A 25,118-nucleotide genomic window follows, 5' to 3' on the forward strand; every position below is an offset into this window, starting at 1 on the left:
AGAATATATGTTGTGCATATATAGAATTTACAGTATCTATATAGCACAAAGATAGCCAAATATAGTGCTATAGAAAGTACAATGTATAGTACTTTATGTATGACTATATATTTATATCTATACACACACAGAATTAAACATACTTTTTTGTACATCCACTCCTTGAATAAATGATAAAAACAAATTAGCATACTGCTTTATTATCGTCTTCTTCCTTTGACTCTAAGTAATTAAAACATGTGCAGAATGTGACTCATACACTAAAAGAGCTGAAAAGACTCACTGGATGATATTTAGCTCTTAGAACTTGTGTATCCGAGATTCTTCACATTGTTCTTTATTAAAAATAGTTTAGGCTGGGGATTTAGCCAGTGGTTTTACTGTCCGCCTTGCGGGCGCAAGGAAACAAGTTCAATCCCCGGTACCAAAAAACATAAAAAATAAAAAATAAAAATAAAAAAAATAAAAATAGTTTGCTTCTTCAATAGAGCTGATAAGAATAAATTTTGATCACTTCTTTGTGAAGAGAAAGTAACAGAGGGCATTTGCAGAAGTGTGCTACATCCAGGGGTCATTCTGGAGTAACGGTGTCTAACAGAACATTCCAGATGTTCATATATGACTGTCTGTGCTGTATCATATGTTAACCACTACGTACTTGAAGTTTCTGTGATTGAGAAAGTTACTTTTCAATTTAACTTAGTAATTTAATCGATTCATATTTGAAGAGCTACATAGGGGACTGGCTATCATGGTTGACATCAGAACTCCAAAGTCTTTTTTTTTATTAAATTCTTTTATTGATACATTGTAGGTATACAACACAATTACATTTCTCATTGGGAATTGTACCTTTACATAATGCATCTTGGTTCTTACTTTTTCCCCATTCCTAGCCCTCCCTTCATGCCCTCCACCCTTCCCTATTTACAAAGACTTTATTTCCATTTTTTCCATTTCTCATCATTTTTCCTTTCCCTTCTTTCCTTTCCCTTTCCCCTGCCCCTCCCACTACCCCTACCCCTTTGGACCTTTTCTTCCTATTTTACATTATCGATTATTCATTCTAATCATTGGTACAATTTAGGTATACAATCTAATGAACATTCATCATTGGAAATTTGCACCTTTACATACTCCAAAGTCTTGAGACTGACAGAAAGTTGAGAACACAAATCTCACATGGGGCACATTCAGACTTGGGGCTTATTTTCTTTGACCTACATAACACTAAAAAGAAAAGCAGAGTTAACACTAAAAGTAGACAGATTCTAGATAGTAACAATAGGCCAGTGCTGACAAACGGTTATGACTGAGTATCTGAGTTTCCAGTTATTAGTCAATGTGTTCTTCAGGCAGGCCCATCTCATTCAGCTTTGTTACTTGCTTGTTCCCTATTGGTATTTATGTATTTTCTTCCAGTTTAGTCCAAAAATGGTGTCTTTTTAAATGTTTCATGGAATCAGTAGCAACCGTAGATTTTTCCATGTGGAGTCTTTCAGCAAACATTGATCATTTCTACACCAAGAATATAGTAGAAAAATCCTTCCCATTTAAAAAGTACTAATACTTCCTCAGGGTAACCTCTTTCAGCACTCTCAGCAATTATGGTGGGGCTGAATGCTAATTAACCTTTAACTATAGGCTTTAGGGTTTGGGCAGGGAAATGTAAGGTAGAGGATAAAATTCTCAATTAAACCCTAAGACAAGTAATTTCTCTTGAGCATTTCTGAACTTTTGTATTTCTAATGTGGTCACTTAAGAGTTCTTTTTACCCAATGGGAAAATAATGACAAGATTTCTCATAGGACAAGTTTGCCTCTGTCTACAAGACAGGCTCTGAGCTTTTAAAGGACACTCTTTTTATAGGGCTCTTAACTTTTATTCTGGCTCTTCAGAAACACATTTAGGTTTCCTTTAGTGATTTCATATGGCTCCCTTATTTCCTTCCTTGGCTGGCTATCTATCTTCCTATTTGTTCATATTTACAAGCTATATTTTTAAAATATTTTCCTGACTTCATGTTTAAAAAATCCATATATGGTTCTTTAACATTATCAAGTTACTACATGTTTATAGTATTTATCTGTAATGTCTAAAGGATAGCAAAAACATAATAAGCAAGCATATTTTCTTCTGGATCATTTAAAAATGATACAAACTATTATCTTGTTGACTATTAATGGAAAAACTTAAGAAAAAAATAAAGACCAAATAAAGGTGTCATTCACTTAAAGTATTAAATGCAACCTATACTATCCTATAGAAACTGGCACTGCCTATTTCTCAAAAATAAAATATTTACAGAGTTGTTTTTGATCTAGGAAAGACTAATTTAATTTCCCAGAATGAAAAGAGGTTCTCTTGTGCTTTCAAGGTCTCAATTTCCAGTGATTATAAACTTTTAGTTTAAGTGAAATTTTATATAGGTTAAAAATCTTCAGAAACATCTTTAAAGCTATAATGAAAATGTCTATTCTCTCTGGCTACAACTCAAGGATTTAAACAATACCTAGCAGGCTACTTTTCTCCATTTATCTTCAGTATTAAAACTAATAAATCCATCTAAGTCACACGCCTTCCATTCTCAGTTACGGATTTTTAAAAACTGAAACATCCAAATGTCGGCGTGACATCCCAAACCATATAAAAAAACAGAAGTTCATCAACAATTTATACACGTAATTAATACATTTAAACACACACTCTCTGGCATACAAAAAATGCCTGGTATAAAAAGACATAATTGCAACTCAAGGCTATTTGTGGATTTCTAAGCTCAACACATCTGGCTATTTGATAAAACTATACAACCATAATTAATCTACTCATCTAGTATTACATTTCTACAAAACTAAATTTTGCATCTTGATAATTACTCGGAAGAACATATTTATCACCAAATTATTTTAAGATAAATGCCAGGAAATGCAACTCTATGAACAATAGAAAAAGTGTCCACACCTAAGTCATTCATATGAATTCTTCATCATATTTACAGCCATGTTATGAGGACAATCTTCCAGTGCAGGAAGAAAGAAACAGAACATTTATAACATTAGGAAGTCTTAGGAAACTGTCAGAGTCCGGAATAGCATCGTTGTCAAATCAATATGTTCAAAATTCCCCAAAAGCAGAAATAATTCTATACATTGCATGTGCTTACATCTGACTAAGCTCATAGAAAACAATTTTCTTGTTTTTTAAATGGTCAGTGTGCTTTTCTTATGTCTGTAGGGAGAAATAGAGGCAGAGGAAAAACTTCTTCTCATCTCTATCCACTCAGAGGAGTAACCAGAAATTGTTATGATTATTATTGAAAGTACACAGTAAATGCTCACCAACCATACTGTTAAATACTGTTGAAAGACATCTTGATTACTTCCAGATGCAAAAATACAAAGGTCTACCTGCCAACCCAATCGTGGTCCAATTTAATAATGACTACTGGCGTCTATTACTTATGTGGATAAAGAGAACGATTGCTGTTCAATAAGGTCTAAATGCCTACTCTTAACCTTCAGGAGTTTATTAATGTACGGTAAGGTTGATGTGTTCTATAGTTATAGCAAAGGTTGTGCCAACACAGGAATAGAGGAAACAGAGTTTTGCAGGGGATGCTTACAGTACTTAAAGGTTCATGTTGTTGTGAAGGCACTCTGAACACATTTTGCAGCCACTTACGTGAAAGCAGCACATTGTTTATATGTAATTCATCTTCTCATTCAAGTGGGTCACCTAAGCAAACCTAAGACTAAAAAAATGTTAATCTTGTGTTATGTAATCAGGTAAATATTCATTACATTCATATAATCCACCTCTAAAATACTGATATTTTTATTTTAAGATGATGAAAATTCAATTTTTATCTTTCTTCCTCACACCTTACTCTAATATTTGAAAGTTTCAAGTGATTAGGTTCTTATTTACATAATCTTAAAAATATAGCCACATGTGCTGGTGCATGCCTGAAATATCATAGCTTTGGGACGCTGGGAGAGAATTACAAGTTTCAGCCCAGGCTAGACAACTGAAGGATTTGGTAAGATCCTATTTGGAAGACAAAATTTTAAAGAGTTGGGAATATAGCTCTGTGCAATGGCCCTGGGTTTAATCCCTGGTACTAGAAAAGAAAATAGATTTGTTAAGGTGATAAAAGTCTAATAAATCATATTTTCTCTTAAAATATAATTACATGACTTCAATAAGAATATATTTCAATATTCCATACAGAATAAACCTCCAAATATGTACCCAGTAAAATGGTACAGGAAGAAGGAGGAACAATGAAGTATTTTTTAAACAATGATTTTAAATTACCTTTAAGACCAATTTAATTTCACCCCACAATGGACATGTTCCTGATAACTACATGTAAAAGCATCTTTATAAATTTAATTGTCTCATAAATCAATGAAAAGAACTTGCATGCTTAAGAGATCTCACCAACTAGACAAGAAATCATATCACAGTGAATAATCAATCAAATGTAGATTATATGGATTCAAATGTTCATGTAATCAGATCTGTTGAAAATATCATAGAACTATAGCTTCCTGTATTACTTCCTACGAATGGCATAAATATCTTGAAGCAAAAAACATTCACAACTTGTTACATTTGTTTTCCATTTGCATTCTAAAACTTTGCACAGTACCTGTAATGAGGTGAAGGGTTGCCTCTTGCTTCACAGTTTAAAGTTATTTTTTTATCCTCTGAACCAACAGGGAAAATGCTGTTGCTGGGCTCTTTGATAAACACAGGTCCTTGTAAGAGAAGCTCACCTATGTGGGTAGGAGAAGTCAAAATAATTACAAGAAGGAAAAGCACTATAAAAACTGCATTCCAGAAATGAAGGAAAACAAGCAACTTGTGTTTATTCTTGAAAATAATATTAGCCAGTGCTCCATTTACCCACCAAGTACCATGCTCTGTAGATACTGCTTTGTTAGGGAGAATGAAATTCAACATAAAAACACATTGTCATATTAATAAGTCACTTTAAACCATAAATAAGTTTGTAGTAATTAGTACTTATAACAATATACTATGCCTGCCTGTCTTTGGTGAATAAAATATTACAAGATGTCCTTTCTGTCATAAGCTTCCTAGGAAACCTAAAGCTAAAATCAAAATCCATTGAATGCCTGAGTATTATTTTTCTACAGAATCTGATGAGCACATAAATCATAACAATATTTTGCCATTTTGGAAGAAAAACACTCAATATTTGGTGGGATTTCCATTTTATTACTAGCAAATTGAAGAAAAAAATGCAGCAATGAAGAAGTATCCTTCATAAAGTGTCCTACTTTGGTTAAGAGAACTCGAACATCCTCAAAGAGAATTTCCACATACATAGAAAAAAATGAATATCTCTCATTGTACTACAAGTTTGTAAAGTAGTGATATAATGCTATCACACTCAGTGCTTTGCAACTGCAGTTATATAATCATTGCCAGAATATTTGTGAAACACATTTTCTGGGAAAAAAGCTCTTACTCTCCTTTCTTGGAATGCTCAGCAGAACTGCAGAGAAGTTTCCACTGAAGCAGAGAATGCATGAAATGAATAAACAGGCACAGAAATAGATTTCATGAATAGTCAAACAAATGAACAAACAAAAAAACAAGATCAGATAGCCCTGAAAGGCTCTGAAACTATGAACCTATATTTTGGCTACTTCAAATACTGACAACACCAATAAAAATAATTTGCTACAGCAACAGCAATATAAAATTGACTATATTGTAAAGAAAACAATCATTGAAATGATGAAATTAGTAGGAGCTTAAGCTACAGAGCAAATTGTATGTGTCCTGATGTGTTCTTTAATCCCTACCATGCTCTAAGAGGTAAGTACCATAAGTATCCCCAATGCACAGAAGAGGAATATTGAGCCCAAGAGTAGCTGGATGGCAGGAATAAATTTACACACCATTTCAGAATGTTCAGGAGACATGCTAAATTAATTGATTCCAAAGTCTATCCAAAAAGACCTTTTTGCCTTTTATGTGATAAATTTGGTCTTGCTCCAACTGTGGCCTTTGCCTTCAGCTTCTGAGAGCTAAGATCACTGTTGATAGGAGTGTCTTTATTTAAGGTGGGGATAAAATCACTGGATCTTTGGGTGGGGCTAGCCATGTCCAGTAGGGATTGGCCACACCAGAAGGACTGATGAGAATGAAGGGTTTAGATCTCAAGGTATCAGCTGACCTGAAGATTGAGTTCAATCACAGGCAATCAATTTGTCATGTCTACATAACGAAACCCTAGTACACACTTGTGGCTACTGGAACTCAGCAAGCTCCTCCAGTTGGCAATACTACTTGTGTATTGTTACATAGCAGTGCTGGGAGGGTAATGTGAAAATATACGAGGAAAGATATCATTTGGAACCTTCCAAACTGTCTTGTGAGTCTCTTCCTTTGGCTGATTTTTGTATGGTTCCTTTCCTTACAGTAAACCATAAATGTGAATAGAACAGCTTTTAGTGATCTCTGTTAGTTCTTCTAGCAAATTATCAAAGTTGAGGGTGGTATGGAGCCCTCCTCAACTTGCAGTTGATGTCAGATTATTTGTTTCTCTTTCCATGAAATCATGCTGCTCTAAATATAGTCAGAGCAATTACAAACACTAAGCTATTAAACATCACAGTTCAGACAACTCTAAGCACCTCTGCCCTACAGCCTCACCAGAGGTCACCTTTCCTACTCTCATGATGTCTGAAGAAAGCAGCATGTTCTCCTCCATAAAGTCCATTCCTGGACTTTACCTATTTTTAGCTTCCTTTTTTTTTTTAACCTAGAAGAGGAACACAGCATAAAGAGAAAGGGTACACTTTTTCTTTTGAAAACAAATTAATTTTAAAATATGAACTAACACTGCTAAATGCAAAGAACCAATATTATCAATTTTCCTTCATTAACCAGTTTACTAATATAAATAAAAACAAAGAATTAGCATGTTCTATTATTTGAATTTATTACTTAGAAAGTTGAAAATACTTCTGATGTCTGTTTATAAATATCTGTGAACAAAGTACATTTTCCCCAACATTTGATCAGCATAATAACTTCTGATTTACTGCAGATGATGTATACATTGTATTCATTTATGAGAAGAGGCTTCGGCATCATTTTTCTGACAAACTCTCATGCATATAAAGTTGAAAATAATAACTAGATTAACAAAATGTAAACCTTACCAGATAAACTGGAGGGAGAAACCAAAACAAGAAAAATGAGAGAAATAAAGAAGGACTGTTTTCATTGAAAAGGACAAAAAGGTTAAATAAGCTAGCCTGGTAATACAGTTTGAGATATCCGGAATCAGGCCACAGTGCTCCCAATCATTTTTTCCCTTTCCATGAAACCACACTGCTCTAAGTACAATGAGAGGCAAAAATTAACCATCAACCTGCGGTTTTCACTTCAGCATTTCCCAATGACACTAGAGTTAATGGCCTGTGAGGCGCACATCCACCATCTCTGAAACTTAAAGCAACTGAAAACCTTTTGGACTATCAGCCATTGGGGAGCCTCCAATGAGTCTTAAAAAGTAAGCACAAATTATTAATTTCAGTCCCTGCTTCATGCTCAGAAAAAACACAAAAGCCTCTCAATCTTGCTGTCCTGGAATAAAATAGGTTTTAAGTGACGCTGGAGTAAAATGTTCCAGTCTCTTGTCAGCAATATAAACTTAAAAAGAATACATTCTGAAGTCTTTGTTAATGTGAGAGAAATTATCCAGCATTTTCTTCAAAATGAATTTTGATCCTCAAAAGGACAGAGTCTTGACTTCACACAGATATTGAGACCCAGCAAATGGGGGCCTGACTAAAAACCAAAAGGGCCCGCTTGACTAATTTAAGTGGATTCAGTGTAACATTTAGACTGATACTAAACTTTACTTTGTGTGACAGAGGAATTTTTTTGATATGCTAGTATGGCTCCAAAGCCCCATTTTAAGTTCACAACCTAAAATAAAGGGCATATAACACTTCTGAATAGGGCTAATAAGTCCAAAAATCCAATCCTAAGGCATTTATTTTTTACCCGAAACATCCACAGGCAACTAGGAATAACTCTCTTTGAATATAAGTACAGGCTTTATGGGCTCCTAAGGTAATGTCACCTAAAAGATCAAACTGCTGCTGATCAATTCTAATGGTCAAATGCTATACAATTTTTATGAAGACTGACAAGGAGAAATAGACAAAGGATTCCAGGCAGTTGCATTACTTTCACTAAAAGAAATGAAATTCCTAAAAGACAGATCATACTATCTTTGAAATTCCTAGGGGAAAAGCAGATCCTCTTTTCCCTTGCTTATTTACACTCTCTTCATGAGAAAAGAAAGGACAATACATTTTGAAATGAAAAGAATACATTCTAAAAGGGAGTTACTAAAATGAGAAATGCTATTTGAAGGCTAACTTGAAAAGGAAGTAGATCTAGAATGGAATATTCCATGTACTTCCTAGGTATCAGAGGAAAACAGAATGTGGGCTAGCCTGGGTGAAAGAAAGTAAAATAATATGATGCCAAGGGGTTCTATGTCTAGGCGCTACTTTTCTACTGACAACAAATTTGTTAAAAGATGGAAGCTCTTTTAAGTTATAGGATATCATCATTTTGGCATTAATGGTGCAAAGCTGGAAAATGCCAATGAAACAAGGAAAGACCAAAATAAAATTCAATTTATATTATTCCAAAGTTAGAGGAAGCCAAAGTATGCAATCTTAGAATAATTCATTTCTTTAACAAATACTGAATGCCACACACGTGCAGTACATGAAACATGAGCAGTGGCAGACACGGTTGTCCACTCAGTAGTTACTGGTTACTCTTCTTCCCTAGTCTCCAGAGCCTGCTTTTGCCAGAGAAAATGAAAGGGACTGAGGTACCAACGTCCCAGAAGGTGGTGCAGCTCTTAGATTAAGAGCAGGGTAGACAGAGGATATTGGATGATGAGACCAAACATAGTCAAGGAGGGTATTGTAATTTGCTAGGGTTGCCCTAAGAAAGTACCAGAAAACAAGAATAAGTAAAAGCCAAAGTGTGTTGTCTCACAGCACTGGAGGCTCCAAGTTTGAAATCAAGGTCTCAGCAGGATTATTTCTAAAGGCCTTGAGGGAAGGATCTGACCTGGGCTTCTCTCCCTGGCTTATTGATAGCCTTCTGGATGTCTCTTCATGTTATCTTCCTTCAGTGTGTGTTTCTGTATCCAAACTTCCCCTTTTATAAGGACAGGAGCCCTAAAGGAGTTCCTAAGGATCTGGTCTTAACTAATGACATCCACAAGGTCCCAATTTCCAAATAAGGTCACACTTCCTTATGATTAGTACTTCAATATATGAATTGAAGATTGAGGTGCAACACATTTTTCACCCATAACAAAGGGTTGAGTTTCCAGGAAAAGAGCTGTTTTTTAAATGAAAGTGAAGAAAATGAACTTGCTTCTCTTCCACTTTGATATGGAAACTGAACAGTAAAGGAGGGAATACCAGTGAGAACTACTGTCACCATCTAGACACTATGAAGGGGAAAAACATATATGAACCAGTATGAATTCAATAACTCCAAAGGTTATGTGTTAGAAAAGTAAATCTGTAAGACATTTTTGTCACCTATAACTAAAACCTATACTGCAACCAATATTCTAGAAAAAAAGGAGGAAAGGCAATATAGTATAGTCACAATGAGAAAGAAAAATATAATCCTTACCAAGAAAAATTAATTTGTCCGTTTTCCACACCTGGAAATGTTATCAAATGTTATCAAGCAATTAGCTTAAACAGAAAAAGGCTGGAGTATGGCATACACCTGGAGTATGGCAGTTAGCAAAAGAGACACCAATATAAAGTGATAACTATTTAAATTAATACTTCACTCTGTGCTTTTTCTCAATCTTTACATCCTGCCTTGTCCATAAACAGAAAGAGAGGAACTGCATGGGACACAACATTCAATAATTAGGAAATCAGAATACAAAAGAGCCGGTAAACCTTCACAGGTACTAAAAATAAATGTTCAAGTAAAATTAGGCCCCTTCCTAGAATGGCAGAGGCTTCTGAAAGCATAACAAATTTTTACTAGGAATTATATATTAATCCTTTAATTGCAACTTGCTTAAGAAAACAAAACAAAACAAAAAATGCTGAAACCCAGAAACATATGTGTATATAATGGTTTGCAATTAAGGTTAAATATCTGGAATTTGGTACTTTGCTTTAGTAGGAAACAACAGATCTTGATGAAAGGCCTGATCTATTTTACTGGACTGATTATACTCAATCCGTATTATAGTTCAGTAAAAGAAACTAACTTAGAAGTACTTCTAAGAATGTCTGGTGCTTTATGTTGATTTTTTTTAAGCCAATGGCTGTGTTTCTGATTGTTGAAATGTTCTTTACAATTAGTGAAAACGTTAATCCATTTACAGTTATACAGTAGGAAATAAATAATGTCTTTGGGAGAAAATACTGCTGAGATGAGATGGGCTGAAGCCTTTGTAGATTAAAATGTTTTCATAATACTTTTGTGGCTTTATTTAAATTCATCCTATTGTCTTTTTATAAATATGAGCTCTAGTGCTTTTTAACCTGCATGACATCCTTCTATAATTCCCACACAATCATTGTACCTTTCTTGCTAGATGGTTTAATAGCATTCCACAAGGTAAAAAAAGAAAGTTAGAAATGCTATTGTGAGGTGCAGTGTGCAATGTGTACAATACACCAGAACACAATCTACTCCATTTATTTGAAAAGAAAAGACACTTACATTCCCATTTTCTATTCTACCAACTTTCACTGCACATCCTTGAAATGTGAAAATTCACAACTTTCTTACCAATTATATGAAGAATTCATTTATCAAACCTTTTGAAACACTTCTTTAGTATATTGCTTTCAAAGGTGTTAATGGACATGATTACATTTGTGGTTTCTATTCTTTACCAAAGAGCTTGGGTCAAGGTTTTTTGGGCTCAGACCCAATTCCCTTTATGTATTTTAGAAAGATTACTTCATATCAAACTCTAGTTCAAGGCCATTGTTGCTATGAAAATATAATTATATTGTAAAGAATTCCCACTATAAATAGGTGGCACTGGAGAAGCCATTAAGAAGCATTTCTAGGGCCCGAGATTTAGCTCAGTGGTTCTGCCGCCTTCCTCGCAAGCACAAAGGCCCAAGTTCGATCCCAGGTACAAAAAAGAAGGATTTTTGGCTGGTGACTCTATTTTGCAGTTTTTCTATAGCTGTCATCATATACAGTAGAAAAAAACACTGTCTTTCCCTGCCCCTGCCTCAGTCAACAGAAGGCAGCATTTTGTTTGAAAATGTCTGAGTATGTAAAATACTATTTCTCTCCTACTTTTTCCCGAAAGGATCCTGTTTTCACATTTCCAGACCTCTGAGAGGGCTTAAGCTGGGCTACGGAGTGGATGGGGAGCTCCAAGAAGCAAGAGAGGAAGGAAAGGCCTGGGATTTAGCTCAGTGGTTCCAGCGCCTGCCTCACAAGCACAAGGACCCAAGTTCGATCCCTGGTAACAAAAACAAAAGAGAGAGAGAGAGGAAGGAAAATACTGCCTGGAGTTTTGGAGTAGGTTGGGACTCAAAATTTAGACTTAAATTTTTCAAATTATTTGTATTTGATCCACAATTAAAAATTTATTTTGACATGATTTTTTATAGATAACATTTCTGCTTATAATCATGAATACAACTGATAAAACATTTCTTGAAATAATACACGTACTATCCTTGTATATTCTGAACTATGATATTTTTTCTTCTGGGGTTGCGTGTGTGTGTGTGTGTGTGTCTGTGTGGTATGGTGAGCTGTGGTATGGTACCGGGGATTGACTTCAGGGCCTTCAACTACATCCCTAGCCCTTTTTTATATTTTATTTTGAGATAGGGTCTTGCTAAGTCGCTAAATTGCACAGGCTGGGCTTAAACTTGTGATCCCCCGCATCATCCTCCCAGTGTGGCTGGGATTAAAAGTGTGAACCACCATGCCTGGCTCTTTCAGTTCAATTTGACTTTATTCTGCTCTAATCAATCTATTTCTTCAATGGTAGACATAAACTACTATATTAACACTATCACTTATCAATCAGTTCTTATTCTCAACATGATAATCCCAGGTCCATAAGCCTCCTTCTCTTGATGTCAGGATCCCTTGATTAGTATTTTAGGGAGAGAGGAGATGGGTGGTAACTGCAAAGTATTTCTTTCATTTCCTTCCCATAGAAATGAAACAAATTTGGCAATGAAATGGGGAAAAACAATTATCTTCAAAATGGAGAGAGTACATTATTGGTCCCAAGATACAATAAAGAGAAAAGAGCCTTCTTCAAATCTGCTGAACTCTACATCCTATTCAGGAAGAGGAATTAATACCAAGCAAACAGGAAAGAAGTAATATTAGGTAGTCCTGCAATTCTGTCAGTTAAGAACATATTTTATTTTATTTTGAAGAGAAATATTTCTTGGTGGTGTACAGTATGGAGTAAAATCCCTCTTCATTATATACACTTAGTTAATAAACACATGCACATTCTCAAATGTCAACAGCAACATATTAATGGAAAATAGACACTGACTACTAAGCCCTGTAGTAGAAACTGTACATTTATTAAATTACCTAATTCTAAATGAATGTTAAATCCTATGAATAAAAAGTGGTTCTCATTTTAACTTTCATTGCTTTTCTTCATATTGGCACATATTATAAATAAGTAATTATCAGAGTGGAAAGCATGAGTCAAATTGGAAGTTCTATATATAATACTGGAGAACCATCTGGCAAGATGCATGAGAAGCATGAAACTTGCGTGGGAATCCTAAGTAAACTCTGCTCTCAATTCTTTCCTTAATCCTTCCTTGATATTCTCCATTATGAATCCTCAGAAAAATGTTTGTGTATTTTACTCACTACAGTATCTTTATCCCACTATATACTGCCTTTACTTATTTTTCATTTGTATATCCCCCATCCCTAGGTTCTGCCCTGTCAGAAGAGAGGAACCATATTTAACATACATTTTTACCCCTTGAAAAATCTAACATATTGTATACATTAGAAATCTCAGTAAATAAATTAGCATTAGACAAAATTAACTCACCCTATGTTTATTTTCCATACAAATAATTTTGATTTATGACATGATAACTGATCAAAGAAAGTCTTTGGCCATTTCCAGGACAACCCCAAGCAGATAGTCTACCTCTAACTGTAATGCATCCATCTAAATACAAAATAAAATATCAGATAATATTAGATAAAAATATCAACTTACATTAGAAGCTAATTCAGTGACTGGCTCCTTGGCTCTTTCAAAACATCCCTACTATGTCCTCACAGAGACATTTCCAGACTGTTATTAGGAGACTATTTCCATTTGGGCAATTTGGAGGCTCTGGGTTACCCATACTTCATCCTCTCCCTACTGGATACTGCACAGGAGTAGCTTCACTAACACACACACACATACACAAGTAGCACTTTTAATGGCAACAGCACTTCACTAGTAATCTACTGCAAAACTTCAGAGTGCTGAAGCAAAGCCTTATTTGATTTGTTTCAAAGTAATATCTGCCCTAGCCAAAACAAAATGATAAAAAGTTGAGCTTCTGCTGGGCTGTTTCATTACTCAGATCTCCAAGAAACTTTACTATGGTTGAAGTTATTTTTCAGAGGGGTGAGCATTTGCACAGGTCTGACGAGAGATCCAAAACTCCACAAGAAACCATTTATGGGAACCACGAATTTAGTTAACAAATAGCCATCATGCAATTTTTACTTGAGGCTACATCTTCTAAAGTTAGGATAAAATGTAAGCATTCAAATCAGTTACCTGCTAGCTGCCTAAAGAACTCCAGATTTTTGCTCTTCATTGCACAGTTTGAGCTTTGTGTGTGCTTTTGACATAGGATTTGAGCTAAACTGTCTTTTCGGGGTTTTTGCAAATCTGATATTCTGTAAATATCCGAAATGTAAATGACCTATCATAGAGGCTTATAAATTATGGTTTGCAGAAGTGTGCATGTTGGTGGCCACTGGGTCAGGTCTACTTTGAAGACTTGATTTGGGTCATAGAATGTTCAGAAAAGAGAACAAAACAAAGCAAAATGACTTCCTTTAAATAGCTTCTTTTAAAAATTCAAAAATATGGATCATAAAGTCAAATTTTACCTTCTTAAAAACAATAAGTCAGATACCTCCTGCCTCTTCCAGCCCAGAGGAAGGGGCTTCCGGGCTGCCATCCATCCTGCCACTTCCGGCCCAGAGGTAGGGGCTTCTGAGCCGCCGTCCAACTGCTCCTGGTCCAGAGGAAGGGGCTTCTGGGCCACCATCCCTCCCGCTGCTCCTGGCCCAAAGGAAAGGGCTTTGACTCCTGCATCCATCCCACCGTTCCCGGCCCAGAGGAAGGGGCTTCTGAGCTGCTATCCCACTGCTCAAGGTCCAGAGGAAGGGGCTTCCTGGCCAGCATCCCTCCTGCCACTCCCGGCCCAGAGGAAGGGGCTTCCAGGCCACCATTCCTACTGCCATTCCCAGCCCCTGTCCCAACTCTCCCAGCTCAGAGGAGGTGAGCCGCTCAGGCGCCAACAGCACCTCCCGCCCCCACCCCCAGTCGAAATGAGAAAACACGTAAATGAATCTGAAATCCAGACATCGAGATCACCTACAGCAACCCCAAAGGGAAATGAGATGGAACACTCTGATACTCAACCACCTGGACTCACTGAACTGGCAACAAAAGGGGATCTGGAAAAAATGAAATCAAAAATAATTTCTCAGACAACAGGAGAAATTGTGCTCCTAGTGCAAGACATGATTAATAAATCTAGAGAGGAACTGAGGAACACGATGGAATCCCAACATAAGAAACAAATGGAATCCATGAAACAGATGCAAATAGATTTCCAGGACATGAAAAACTCCACTGAAAGTCTACACAGCAGAATGAGCCAATGTGAGGACAGAATTTCAGATATAGAAGATAAGATTGCAATTAGTGACCAGGAAAAGAAAAATTGCTTCAAAATTATAAGGGAACATGAGAAATCAATCCAGCAGCTGCTAGATGATGCAAAGAAGAATAACATAAGACTGACTGGAGTCAATGAAGAAACAGGAGAGAGTGCAGATGACATAAAAAAACTCTTCACAGAGGTGATGGTAGAGAACTTCCCAAGCAGGGGAAGGGAGTTTGGTATGTAGATAGGTGAGGCATATGGGACTCCAGATAGCCTTGGTCAAAAAAAGTCTACATGTAGGCATATAATTGTTGGGATTCCAGAAACTCAACACAAGAATAAAGTTCTCCAAGCAGTCAGAGAAAAGAAACAAATCACATACAAAGGAAAGCCCATCAGAATCACAGCAGACTTCTCAACACAAACCATCAAGGCAAGAAGAACTTGGAGTGACATATTCCAAGCCCTAAAAGAAAACAGCCTCCAACTCAGATTGATGTACCTGCAAAACTATCTTTCAAAATTGATGGAGAAATAAGATACTTTCATGACAAAGAGCACCTTAGGAACTTCGAGAATACCAAACCAGCACTCCAAAAAATTTTACACAATATCCTAGGAACAGACATTGAGGATCATAACAACAGGAAGCAAAGCAGAGTGAACCCATCTGGCATGACAAGAAATTAAATGTAAAGGAGGAGAACCCCACAAAAAAGAAAAAGTCATGGCAATGACAAGTCAATGTGTTTCAGTTATAACCATCAATGTTAATGGTCTCATTTCACCAATCAAAAGAAATAGACTGGCAGAATGGATCAAGAAGCGAAATCCAACAATATGCTGCATACGAGAAACACACTTAATTCAAAAGGAAACTCATAGACTGAGAGTTAAAGAGTGGAAAACAATACTCCATGCAACAGGAACCCCAAAAACAGCAGGAGTAGCTATCCTCTTTGCAGATCAAGTAGATTTCAAACCAACACTGATTAAGAGAGATGAAGAAGGACACTACATCCTTGGAAAAGGAAGAATCCAAGAGCATGAGATGACAATCATAAATATCTATGCACCAAACACTAGTGTGCCCAACTATATAAAATAAATACTAATGGACATGAAGTCATATATGCACTAATACAATTGAAGTGGGGGACCTCAACACCCCACTGTCCAAACAGATCGATCAATTAGACAAAAAATAAGTAATGAATACTAGAACTCAATCAAACTCTTGAACAAATGAACTTAGTAGATGTTTACACAGTGTTCCACCACACAAAATCAGAATACACATTCTTTTCTGCTGCACATGGGTCATTCTCAAAATAGACCACATACTCACACATAGAACATGTTTAAGTGAGTGCAAAGGAGTTGAAGTTATCACCTGTATATTATCAGACCATAGAGTGATGAAATTGGAGATCCATAGCAAAAGAAACTCAAAAAAATTCATAAACACTTGGAATTTGAACAACACACTTCTGAATAATCAATGAGTCACAGAAGAAATTAAAGAAGAAATCAGACAGTTCCTTCAATTAAATGACAATGACAATACAACATATCAGAATCGATGGGACACAATGAAAGCAGTCTTATGAGGGAAATTCATAGCAGTGAATATGCATATTAGAAAAATAGAGTGAGCCCAATTAAATAACCTGATGCTGAATCTCAAGCTTCTAGAAAAAGAAGAGCAGGACAACCCCAAAGCTCATACAAGAGAGATTATAAAGATCAGAGGAGAAATGAATGCAATGGAGACTAAGAGAACAATACAAAAAAATCAATGAAGCCAAGAGTTGGTTCTTTGAAAGAATCAACAAAATTGACAAACCCTTAGCCAATCTTATCAGAAAAAGGAAAGAAAAGGCCCAAATCCATGTAATTAGGAATGAAAAGGGTGAAATTACAACAGACCCAGCAGAAATCCAGAGGATCATCAGTACCTACTTCCAGAACCCATATGTCAATAAGATGGACAACACAGAAGAAATGGACAGATTCCTAGATACATATGAATTACCAAAGTTGAACAAAGAAGACCTAAAAATTCTAAACAACTCAATGTCAACCAATGAAATTGAAAACATAATTAAAAACTTATCAACTAAGATGAGACCGAGCCCTGATGGCTTCACTGCTGCATTCTGCAAGACATTTGGAGAGGAACTACTGCCACTACTGTTTAAACTCTTCAATGAAATTGAAAGGGAAGCAATACTCCCAAATTCATTCCTGGAACCAAGCATCACCTTGATCCCCAAAGCAGAGAAAGACCCAACCGAAAAGGAGAACTATGGGCCAATCTCACTAATGAACATAGATGCAAAAATCCTCAATAAGATACTGGCAAATGGAATTCAGAAGATTATCAAGAGGATCATGCACTCTGATCAGGTGGAATGCATCCCAGGGATGCAGGGATGGTTCAACGTACGCAAATCAATCAATGTAATACACTATATCAATAGAGCCAAGGACAAAATCCATATGATTATCTCCATAGACACAGAGGAAGCATTTGACAGAAACCAACATGCATTTATGATTAAAAAAAACCTACAAAATTTGGAATGGATGGTCTCTGCCTCAAACTGATGAAGGCCATCTGTGAGGGACCAAGAGCCAATGTCACACTCAATGGTCAAGGACTGAGGTCCTTCACACTGGGATCAGAGGCAGGACAGGAATGTCCACTATCACTACTATTGTTCAGTATAGTTCTGGAAACATTAGCCAGGACAATTAGACAAGAGAAAGAAATAAAAGGAATAAAGATAGGAAATGAAGAAGTCAGGTTGTCATTATTTGCAGATGACATTATACTGTATAAAGAAGACCCCAAGAACTCCACCAAAAGTCTTCTAGACTTAATAACCAAATTCAGTCAAGTGGCTGGTTACAAGCTCAGGACACAAAAATCAATAGCTTTCCTCTACACGAATGACAGACTCACTGAGAGAGAAATAGGGCAAATAATTCCTTTCACAATAGCATCCAAAAAACTGAAATACCTAGGAATCAACCTAACAAAAGAAATCAAAGACCACGTCTCTGAAAACTATGGCACTCTGAAAAGAGGGATTGAAGATGATATCAGAAAATGGACAGACCTCTCCTGCTCCTGGGTAGGAAGGATTAATATAGTGAAAATGACCATACTCCCAAAACTGCTATATAGATTTAATGCAGTTCTAATTGAGATCCCAGCAGCATACTTCATGGACCTTGAGAAAACAATCCAAAAATTCATTTGGAACAGGAAGAGATGCAGAATAGCAGGAGCAATTCTGGGTAACAAAGACATGGCGGGGGGTACCACAATCCCCAACCTGCAACTATACTACAAAGCTACTGTGATAAAAACAGCATGATACTGGGAAAGAAACGGACTTGAGGACCAGTGGAACAGATTAGAAGATGCAGAAACAACACCAGACACACTCAGCCATCTCATCTTCGATAAAAGTGCTGAGCACCCTCACTGGAGGAAAGACAGCCTCTTTAATAAATGGTGCTCGAAAAATTGGGTTTCCACTTGCCAAAGATTAAAACTAGACCTATATCTCTCACCATGCACTAAACTAAAATCAAAATGGATTAAACATCTAAATATTAAAATAGAAACTCGGAACCAGTTGGAACAGAGGTTAGGTAGAACTCTTGAAGACATTGGTGTAGGAAAAGATTTTATGAACAAAACCTCTGTTGCCCATGAACTAGCACAAATAATCAACACGTGGGATCTCTTCTTATTAAAAAGCTTCTGCACAGTAAGAGAAACCACCAGAAGTGTCAAGAGACAACCCACAATGTGGGAAAAAAATCTTCACCTCCTTTTCCTCAGACAAAGGTCTACTATCTCGAATCTATAAAGAACTTCAAAAGATCAGACCTCCCAGATTTGAAGACTGAATCTAAAAATGTGCATCTGAAATGAGCATACATTTCTCAGAGAATGAAGTAGAAATAGCAAATAAATACATGATAAAATGTTCAACATCACTGGTCATTCGAGAGATGCAAGTGAAAACAACGCTGAGATTCCACTTCATTCCAGAAAGAATGGCTGCTATCATGAAATCAACCAATAACAAATGCTGGTGGGGCTGTGGGGAAGGAGGAATCCTTCTCCACTGCTGGTGAGAGTGTAGACTGGTGCATTCACTGTGGAAATCAGTATGGAGATACCTCAATAACTAGGACTGGAAGTCCCATTTGACCCCACTATTCCACTGCTAGGGATCTTCCCCAAAGAATTAAAAGAATCATACCACAATGATATATGTGTACCCATGTTCATAGCAGCACAGTTTGTGATAGCTAAAACTTGGAAACAGCCCAAATGTCTATCAACTGGAGACTGGATAAAGAAAATGTGGTTTTTTTTATAAAATGGAGTGCTACTCAGCCATAAAAAATGAGAAATTAGAGACATTTATACCTAAATGGATGCACATTGAAGCGATACTCTTGAGTGAAATAAATAGGACACACATGTACAAATACCAAATAGTTTCTCTGGTGTGAGAAACTGAAAGTGTAAATAAGGACTAAAATGTATAATAGGTAATGTGAAATAGGAAGAAAAGGGGCAAAAGGGAAGGAAGTGGGAGGGCTAGGGCAAAGGATAGAAGGGAATGGGATTAATATGAGAAAATGGAAAAATAGGAATAAAATCTTTGTAAATAGGGAGGAATGGAGGGTTTGAAGGGAGGGCTGGGCAGGGGTGAAAAATAAGAACCAAGAGAGATTATGTAAAGGTGCAAATTTCCCGTGATGAATGTCATTATATTGTATACCTAAAATGTACCAATGATTAGAATGAATAATCGATAATGTAAAATAGGAAGAAAAGGTCCAAAGGGGTAGGGGTAGTGAGAGGGGCAGGGGAAAGGAAAGAAGGGAAAGGAAAAATGATGAGAAATGGAAAAAATGGAAATAAAGTCTTTGTAAATAGGGAAGGGTGGAGGGGGTGAAGGGAGGGCTAGGAATGGGGAAAAAATAAGAACCAAGATGCATTATGTAAAGGTACAATTCCCAATTAGAAATGTAATTGTGTTGTATACCTAAAATGTACCAATAAAAGAATTTAACAAAAATTTTAAAAAATTAAAAAATTAAAAAAAAACAATAAGTCAAAGGCACAGGACTCTTCATCTCAGCAATGTATAGTCTCCATTTGCACAGACAGCACTCCTACAAGGATTAAGACATTCATGCCTATCAGGAAGCAATTTGCCTATAATTACTTGCAAAATAACTCTTTATCAAATTAATTATCTCAGGTTGCTTTATGCCATTTTTCTTTCTGGAACGCTATTTACCTCTATACTTCAAGATGCTAAGTCTGTTTTGATAGTCCATCCCAATGTAATCCCACTTTATCAGAAATTCAGTTTAGAGCACTAAATTATGTACATCTCCAAATACACCTGTATTTTAGTCATGTGGGTGCATGCTGCCTCCTTGCTGCTCAGCCTATGTCCTTTGTGTTCCTTTGAAGAACACTGCAAAATATCTTGAGATTAGTAACATGATAAGTGCTTGAGAAAAACTGATCTTAATAAAACATGTATTTCTGCTTAGGAAAGGGGTTGGAAAATTATGGCTTGTGAGTCAAATCTGCCATCTGTTTTTGGACATTGGTGAAGAGCATATTATGACATCTGAACAGTACATGGAATTCAAATTTTAATGTCCATAAAGTGTCACTGGAACTCAGCCACACTCGCTTTCTTGTTGTTCATGCCTGCTTTCTCTATGCAGTACCAGAGTTGAGTGGTTATGACAATGACCATATGGCCCACAAAGCTAACAGTATCTATTATCAAACACTTTTTGAAAATGTTTGTTGGCAACTGTTTTAGAAGGAGAATATCCACTAGGAGGAACAGTGACTCTGGGACACAACAGACATGACTTTTGCCCCAAATCTTTAATTTTTATTTAGGCAAAGTAACTTAAGATCTCTAAGCCAATAAATTCTCTATTGTCATATGGGAATAATATTAATATTATGAGGTTTTTGATGCAAAGATTGACAGCATTTTTCAGTCCAGTAGCAGTGAAATAAATGACATTTGATATTATTATTGTGCATTTTTTGCTTAGACTTGAATCAAATTTTTAAGTACATTTAACAGAGTAATAATAATTTATGAGAAGAGAGCCAAATAAATGACTATATTCATTATTGCTCTGTATCTACAAGGCATGAAAAACAGGATGGAATTATCCTTGCCTTCACAGCACTTATAAACATTGGTACCTGTGTTCAATCATCTGGTTTGAATAAATAATTGGAAGTATTATGCCTGAGACAAAAGATACCTATTAATCTGTGGAGGGTGGTAACTTCACAAAACAAAAAGAAAATCTTATAATGCCCACTATGTTGATTCTTATTGAGACCACATGCTCCAATATGTATTCACTCCCCAGCCTGCCTTCAAATAACTACTTTCCAAGTAGAATCAATGGGAAACTCAACAAAATAAGAAGCAAAGACCTTTCAAAAACCCCATAAGGCAGGAAAAAATTGGATTATTTTCTACTGTTGTTGGTTAAATGTTTATTTCCTTTCTTCTACTATAATAGGAATAATAATCACAGCTCTGAATATTCTCAATTCACTTAGCTACATAATCAAGCCAAAAAAGGTCATTTAGACCTTTGCATACACTGCAATAAATATTATTTTTAACTAAAAGTTAGATGTTCATTCAGAAACCCATGCAGTATATTATATAATAGTCAATGCTTTATAAGTATTTACATAATTGTATACTACCTAATATCTTTTTATTTTATGCATATGTTTTAACTTAAATATCGCATGTTTGTATACATATAAACACTCATGGAATCAGAATGAAAAGTTCTGTTTTCCTATACAACCAAAAAAAATCAAAAGCAATATTGTAAGACCCTATAAAAAGAATACTTCATAATGAAAAGGTTATTTGGAGACTAAAAAGGTGGGAGCTCTGCTTTAAAACCCTAAATCTAGGGTTTTAGCTAGTATAAAAACAAACCCATTGTCAACATCTACCTTTAATTTCTCCAGGTGACACATTCGGGCTATCTCTCAGATGGAAAAGTTTCTCAGAACACAAGGACCATCGTGGTGCCAGGAACAGTGAGGAACACGGCCCAGTCCCCCAGTATTCATGTTCTCTTTGAACAATACTTTAAATTTATTAATGTTTTCATGTCCATGAGTGAAACCAATCAATGCCACAATGGCAACAACTGATTCCAAAACTATTGGGAGGTCTGAACTACAGCCACTATCAACCTTCATCTACTCTCCTTGCCTGCGAGACTGGAGAGGCAAATAACATTCACATCCTATGATTAAAAAATGTGTAAATAACCAGAGCCATTTTAAATGGTAAGCTATGCATTCTATTTCTTTAAAGTCAGCAGATACTATAAAACTCTCCAAGAAAAGAAAGTAGAGATTCAGAAGGTTCAGAGAACACAGCATCATGGGTCAAAACACCACCAGAAAGCCCTAGAACCAGCTTTTCAGTTCTCTTTCTTGGCTCTACCACAAACACTAGGTCTTCAATGACTAGCCAAGAGGTCCAAGAAAGGAACAGATTCCTCCCTGAGAGCTTCTCACAAGCTCATTTACCAGAAGCTGGAGCCCGGGTCTTTTTGAGACAATAGTGGTCCTTTTAAGACAAAAAGAGACTAAAACTTTCCCTTTAGTTAAAAGAAACAACCTCGTGTTTAAGTGACAGGCAGGATTACTTTTGTCTCTAGGAGTCCTATAAATAACTAAACCTAGATGGTATAAAGAGAAAGTAATAAGTCCAAATACGAAGATAAGGGCTTAATTCTTTAGCTGCCATGCTGCAGTTAGATGTTGATAAATTTAATGGCCAGATAAAGTAAAGGATTTAAAAAAAGAAAACAAAATCACTTCTTATTCCATTACCTAGCAATAACCACTGTTAACTTTTTAGTAGTTTCTTTAATATATATATATATATAGCTTTTTTTCTTACTGAATTGGGATCATTATATGTAAAGTTTTCTATCTGCTCTTTTTTCAACTCAATATTGTATTGTTAGAAAATTTCCCATGTCAAATGTGCTTACTATTGAACTATGAGTGCTTTTGTTGTCTATCTGAGTCCTCACATTTGCATCTATTTTGAGGCTTAATTTGAAAGCTCTAGAGTAATACTAACTGTGTCTATGCAAATGGCTCTGATAATACTTAGGCAATCTTATTTTTTGATGTCACCTAGTAAATGCTTATTGGTAATATCATGCTTTTCCTTCCATCATTTAAATCCTTAATTAAAAGTTAAGTGCAGATATAAAATAAAAACAGTAGAGGATTTCCTGCCAAAATCAAGTTTGTTTTTGCCTGCTTTTTAACCAATAAAGCATCAATAACATAGCATGTCCAAAAACCACAGTGGTTCACATCCACTTCAAAACTAACAGATTGGTAACAAAAGTTTCATAAACACTGGCGTTTTTATCTTATTAATTTAATGTGCAATTCCATACAAGTAATAGTACTACATTGATACAAGACTGCACAATTACATTTGCAATCCATTGGCAATTATTAATAGCTCCAATCATTGTATCAATGATTGGACAGGCCAAAAATTTCATAAATAAGGATGTTAATTATGTGTACTTATTTACTCCTGGATAAATTAATTTTAACAGTTCATCCATTTGTGGAACTCATTATGCCTTCTCTTCCTTTTCACTGTACACTTCAAATAAATTAATATAGTGTTCTTTGTTGGCATTATTAGTTGGCCTTATGTGAAAACAAAAGAAAACTGCCAATCACTGAATTAGCATCCTTAGTAAAATATCTCAGCTAAACATTACCTTGATACAGTTGGCAAATACTTTTTTCAAAAGCTGTTCAATAGTGGGACACTGCTTTAAAATGATGGAGAGTCACATCACAAAATATAAATTTTCTCTTACAGTTTGTTTCATTTATACTGAGATATTTATCTATGTAATCATGTGCAGAATTTGAGCATTCCCTATTGCATATTGTTCTTACAAAATAAATTTTAATTTAAAACGTTTCTAAAATAGCATCCAGTGTTGCTTACATAATCACAAATCTCTGTCATTTGATACTGTCTCAATGGTTTTAGTTTATTTCAAAGCAAGCAAAACGCAGAGACGTGAATGTTAACTGTATCCATGTATCTCATCCATGGTGATAAAAGGAGGCATAGGGCAACCCAGGACTTAATAATAAAACAGGAGCAAGGAGTTCTTCTACATCTCAAGTTAAATATATTCCATTTTTTAGCTAGAGAGTAGCTTTGAAAGTAACAAGAATGTAGAAACTGTACCTATGAATGGACATTTCTTACAGTCCAGCTTCAAGTTAATAAAAGTGCAGATGGAGTTAAGGAATGCAGAAGATGGAGGGTCATTAAAAGAGCACCTGAGGGGGCCGGGGATTTAGCTCAGTGGTTAAGCCACCTGCCTCGCAGGCACAGGTCCGGAGTTCGATCCCCGGTACCAAAAAAATAACAAATAAATAAATAAATAAATAAATAAATAAAAGATCACCTGAGGAAAGAGAGGAAACTACTCCAAGGAATACTTTTGTAGGCTATTTCACTGTCAGGGCCTCTCTACTTCAACTTTTTGACTTAAAGGAAACAGAAGATAGAAAGCTGGAAACTGTACAGTTGATATGAGAATTACAGAAAAACATTCTTAAATGCCTACCACTGAGGAGAGTCAGGTGATGGTGGTCATTCTTTCTATGGAAGCCTCCAGACAGATTACCTCGCAACTGACAATTATGAGGAAGTGCCCTATTTCCACACCAATGAGCATTTTCATAAAATTGAATTCATAAGATGATACACAAGATGGCACAGGCATAAGACAAAGGAAATGGAAATCATATTGAAGGACCCAGCCTCTCAAACTGAGTAGAAGGTGAGATGAATCAGCAAAAATTACTTGAAGCAGTAAACCATTAGTATACTTTCAGTATTCATCCAAGAAAGTTCTGTCTTGTCCTCAGAAGGGAAAGACAGGGCAGATAATCACAGCAGCTTAGGATAAAATTTATCACATATTAACACCATTATA

At 35.9% G+C, this 25,118-nt stretch overlaps 1 protein-coding gene across 3 annotated transcripts in view; it reads right to left on the minus strand.

Moving 5' to 3' along the window:
• The window catches only part of Cntn3 (contactin 3), a 372,584-nt gene that overhangs the window by 230,594 nt on the left and 116,872 nt on the right, over positions 1 to 25,118 (minus strand). For all 3 annotated transcript variants that reach the window (XM_087182023.1, XM_021266045.2, XM_004854216.3), the window contains exon 3: positions 4,658 to 4,784. In XM_087182023.1, the coding sequence (XP_087038149.1) occupies positions 4,658 to 4,784 (127 nt within the window). The remainder of the gene's footprint in view (positions 1 to 4,657; positions 4,785 to 25,118) is intronic.

This window comes from Heterocephalus glaber, unplaced genomic scaffold (genome assembly GCF_053883595.1).
Source record: "Heterocephalus glaber isolate CG9 unplaced genomic scaffold, H.glaber_assembly_v1.0 deba00001472, whole genome shotgun sequence".
Classification (NCBI taxonomy): domain Eukaryota; kingdom Metazoa; phylum Chordata; class Mammalia; order Rodentia; family Bathyergidae; genus Heterocephalus; species Heterocephalus glaber.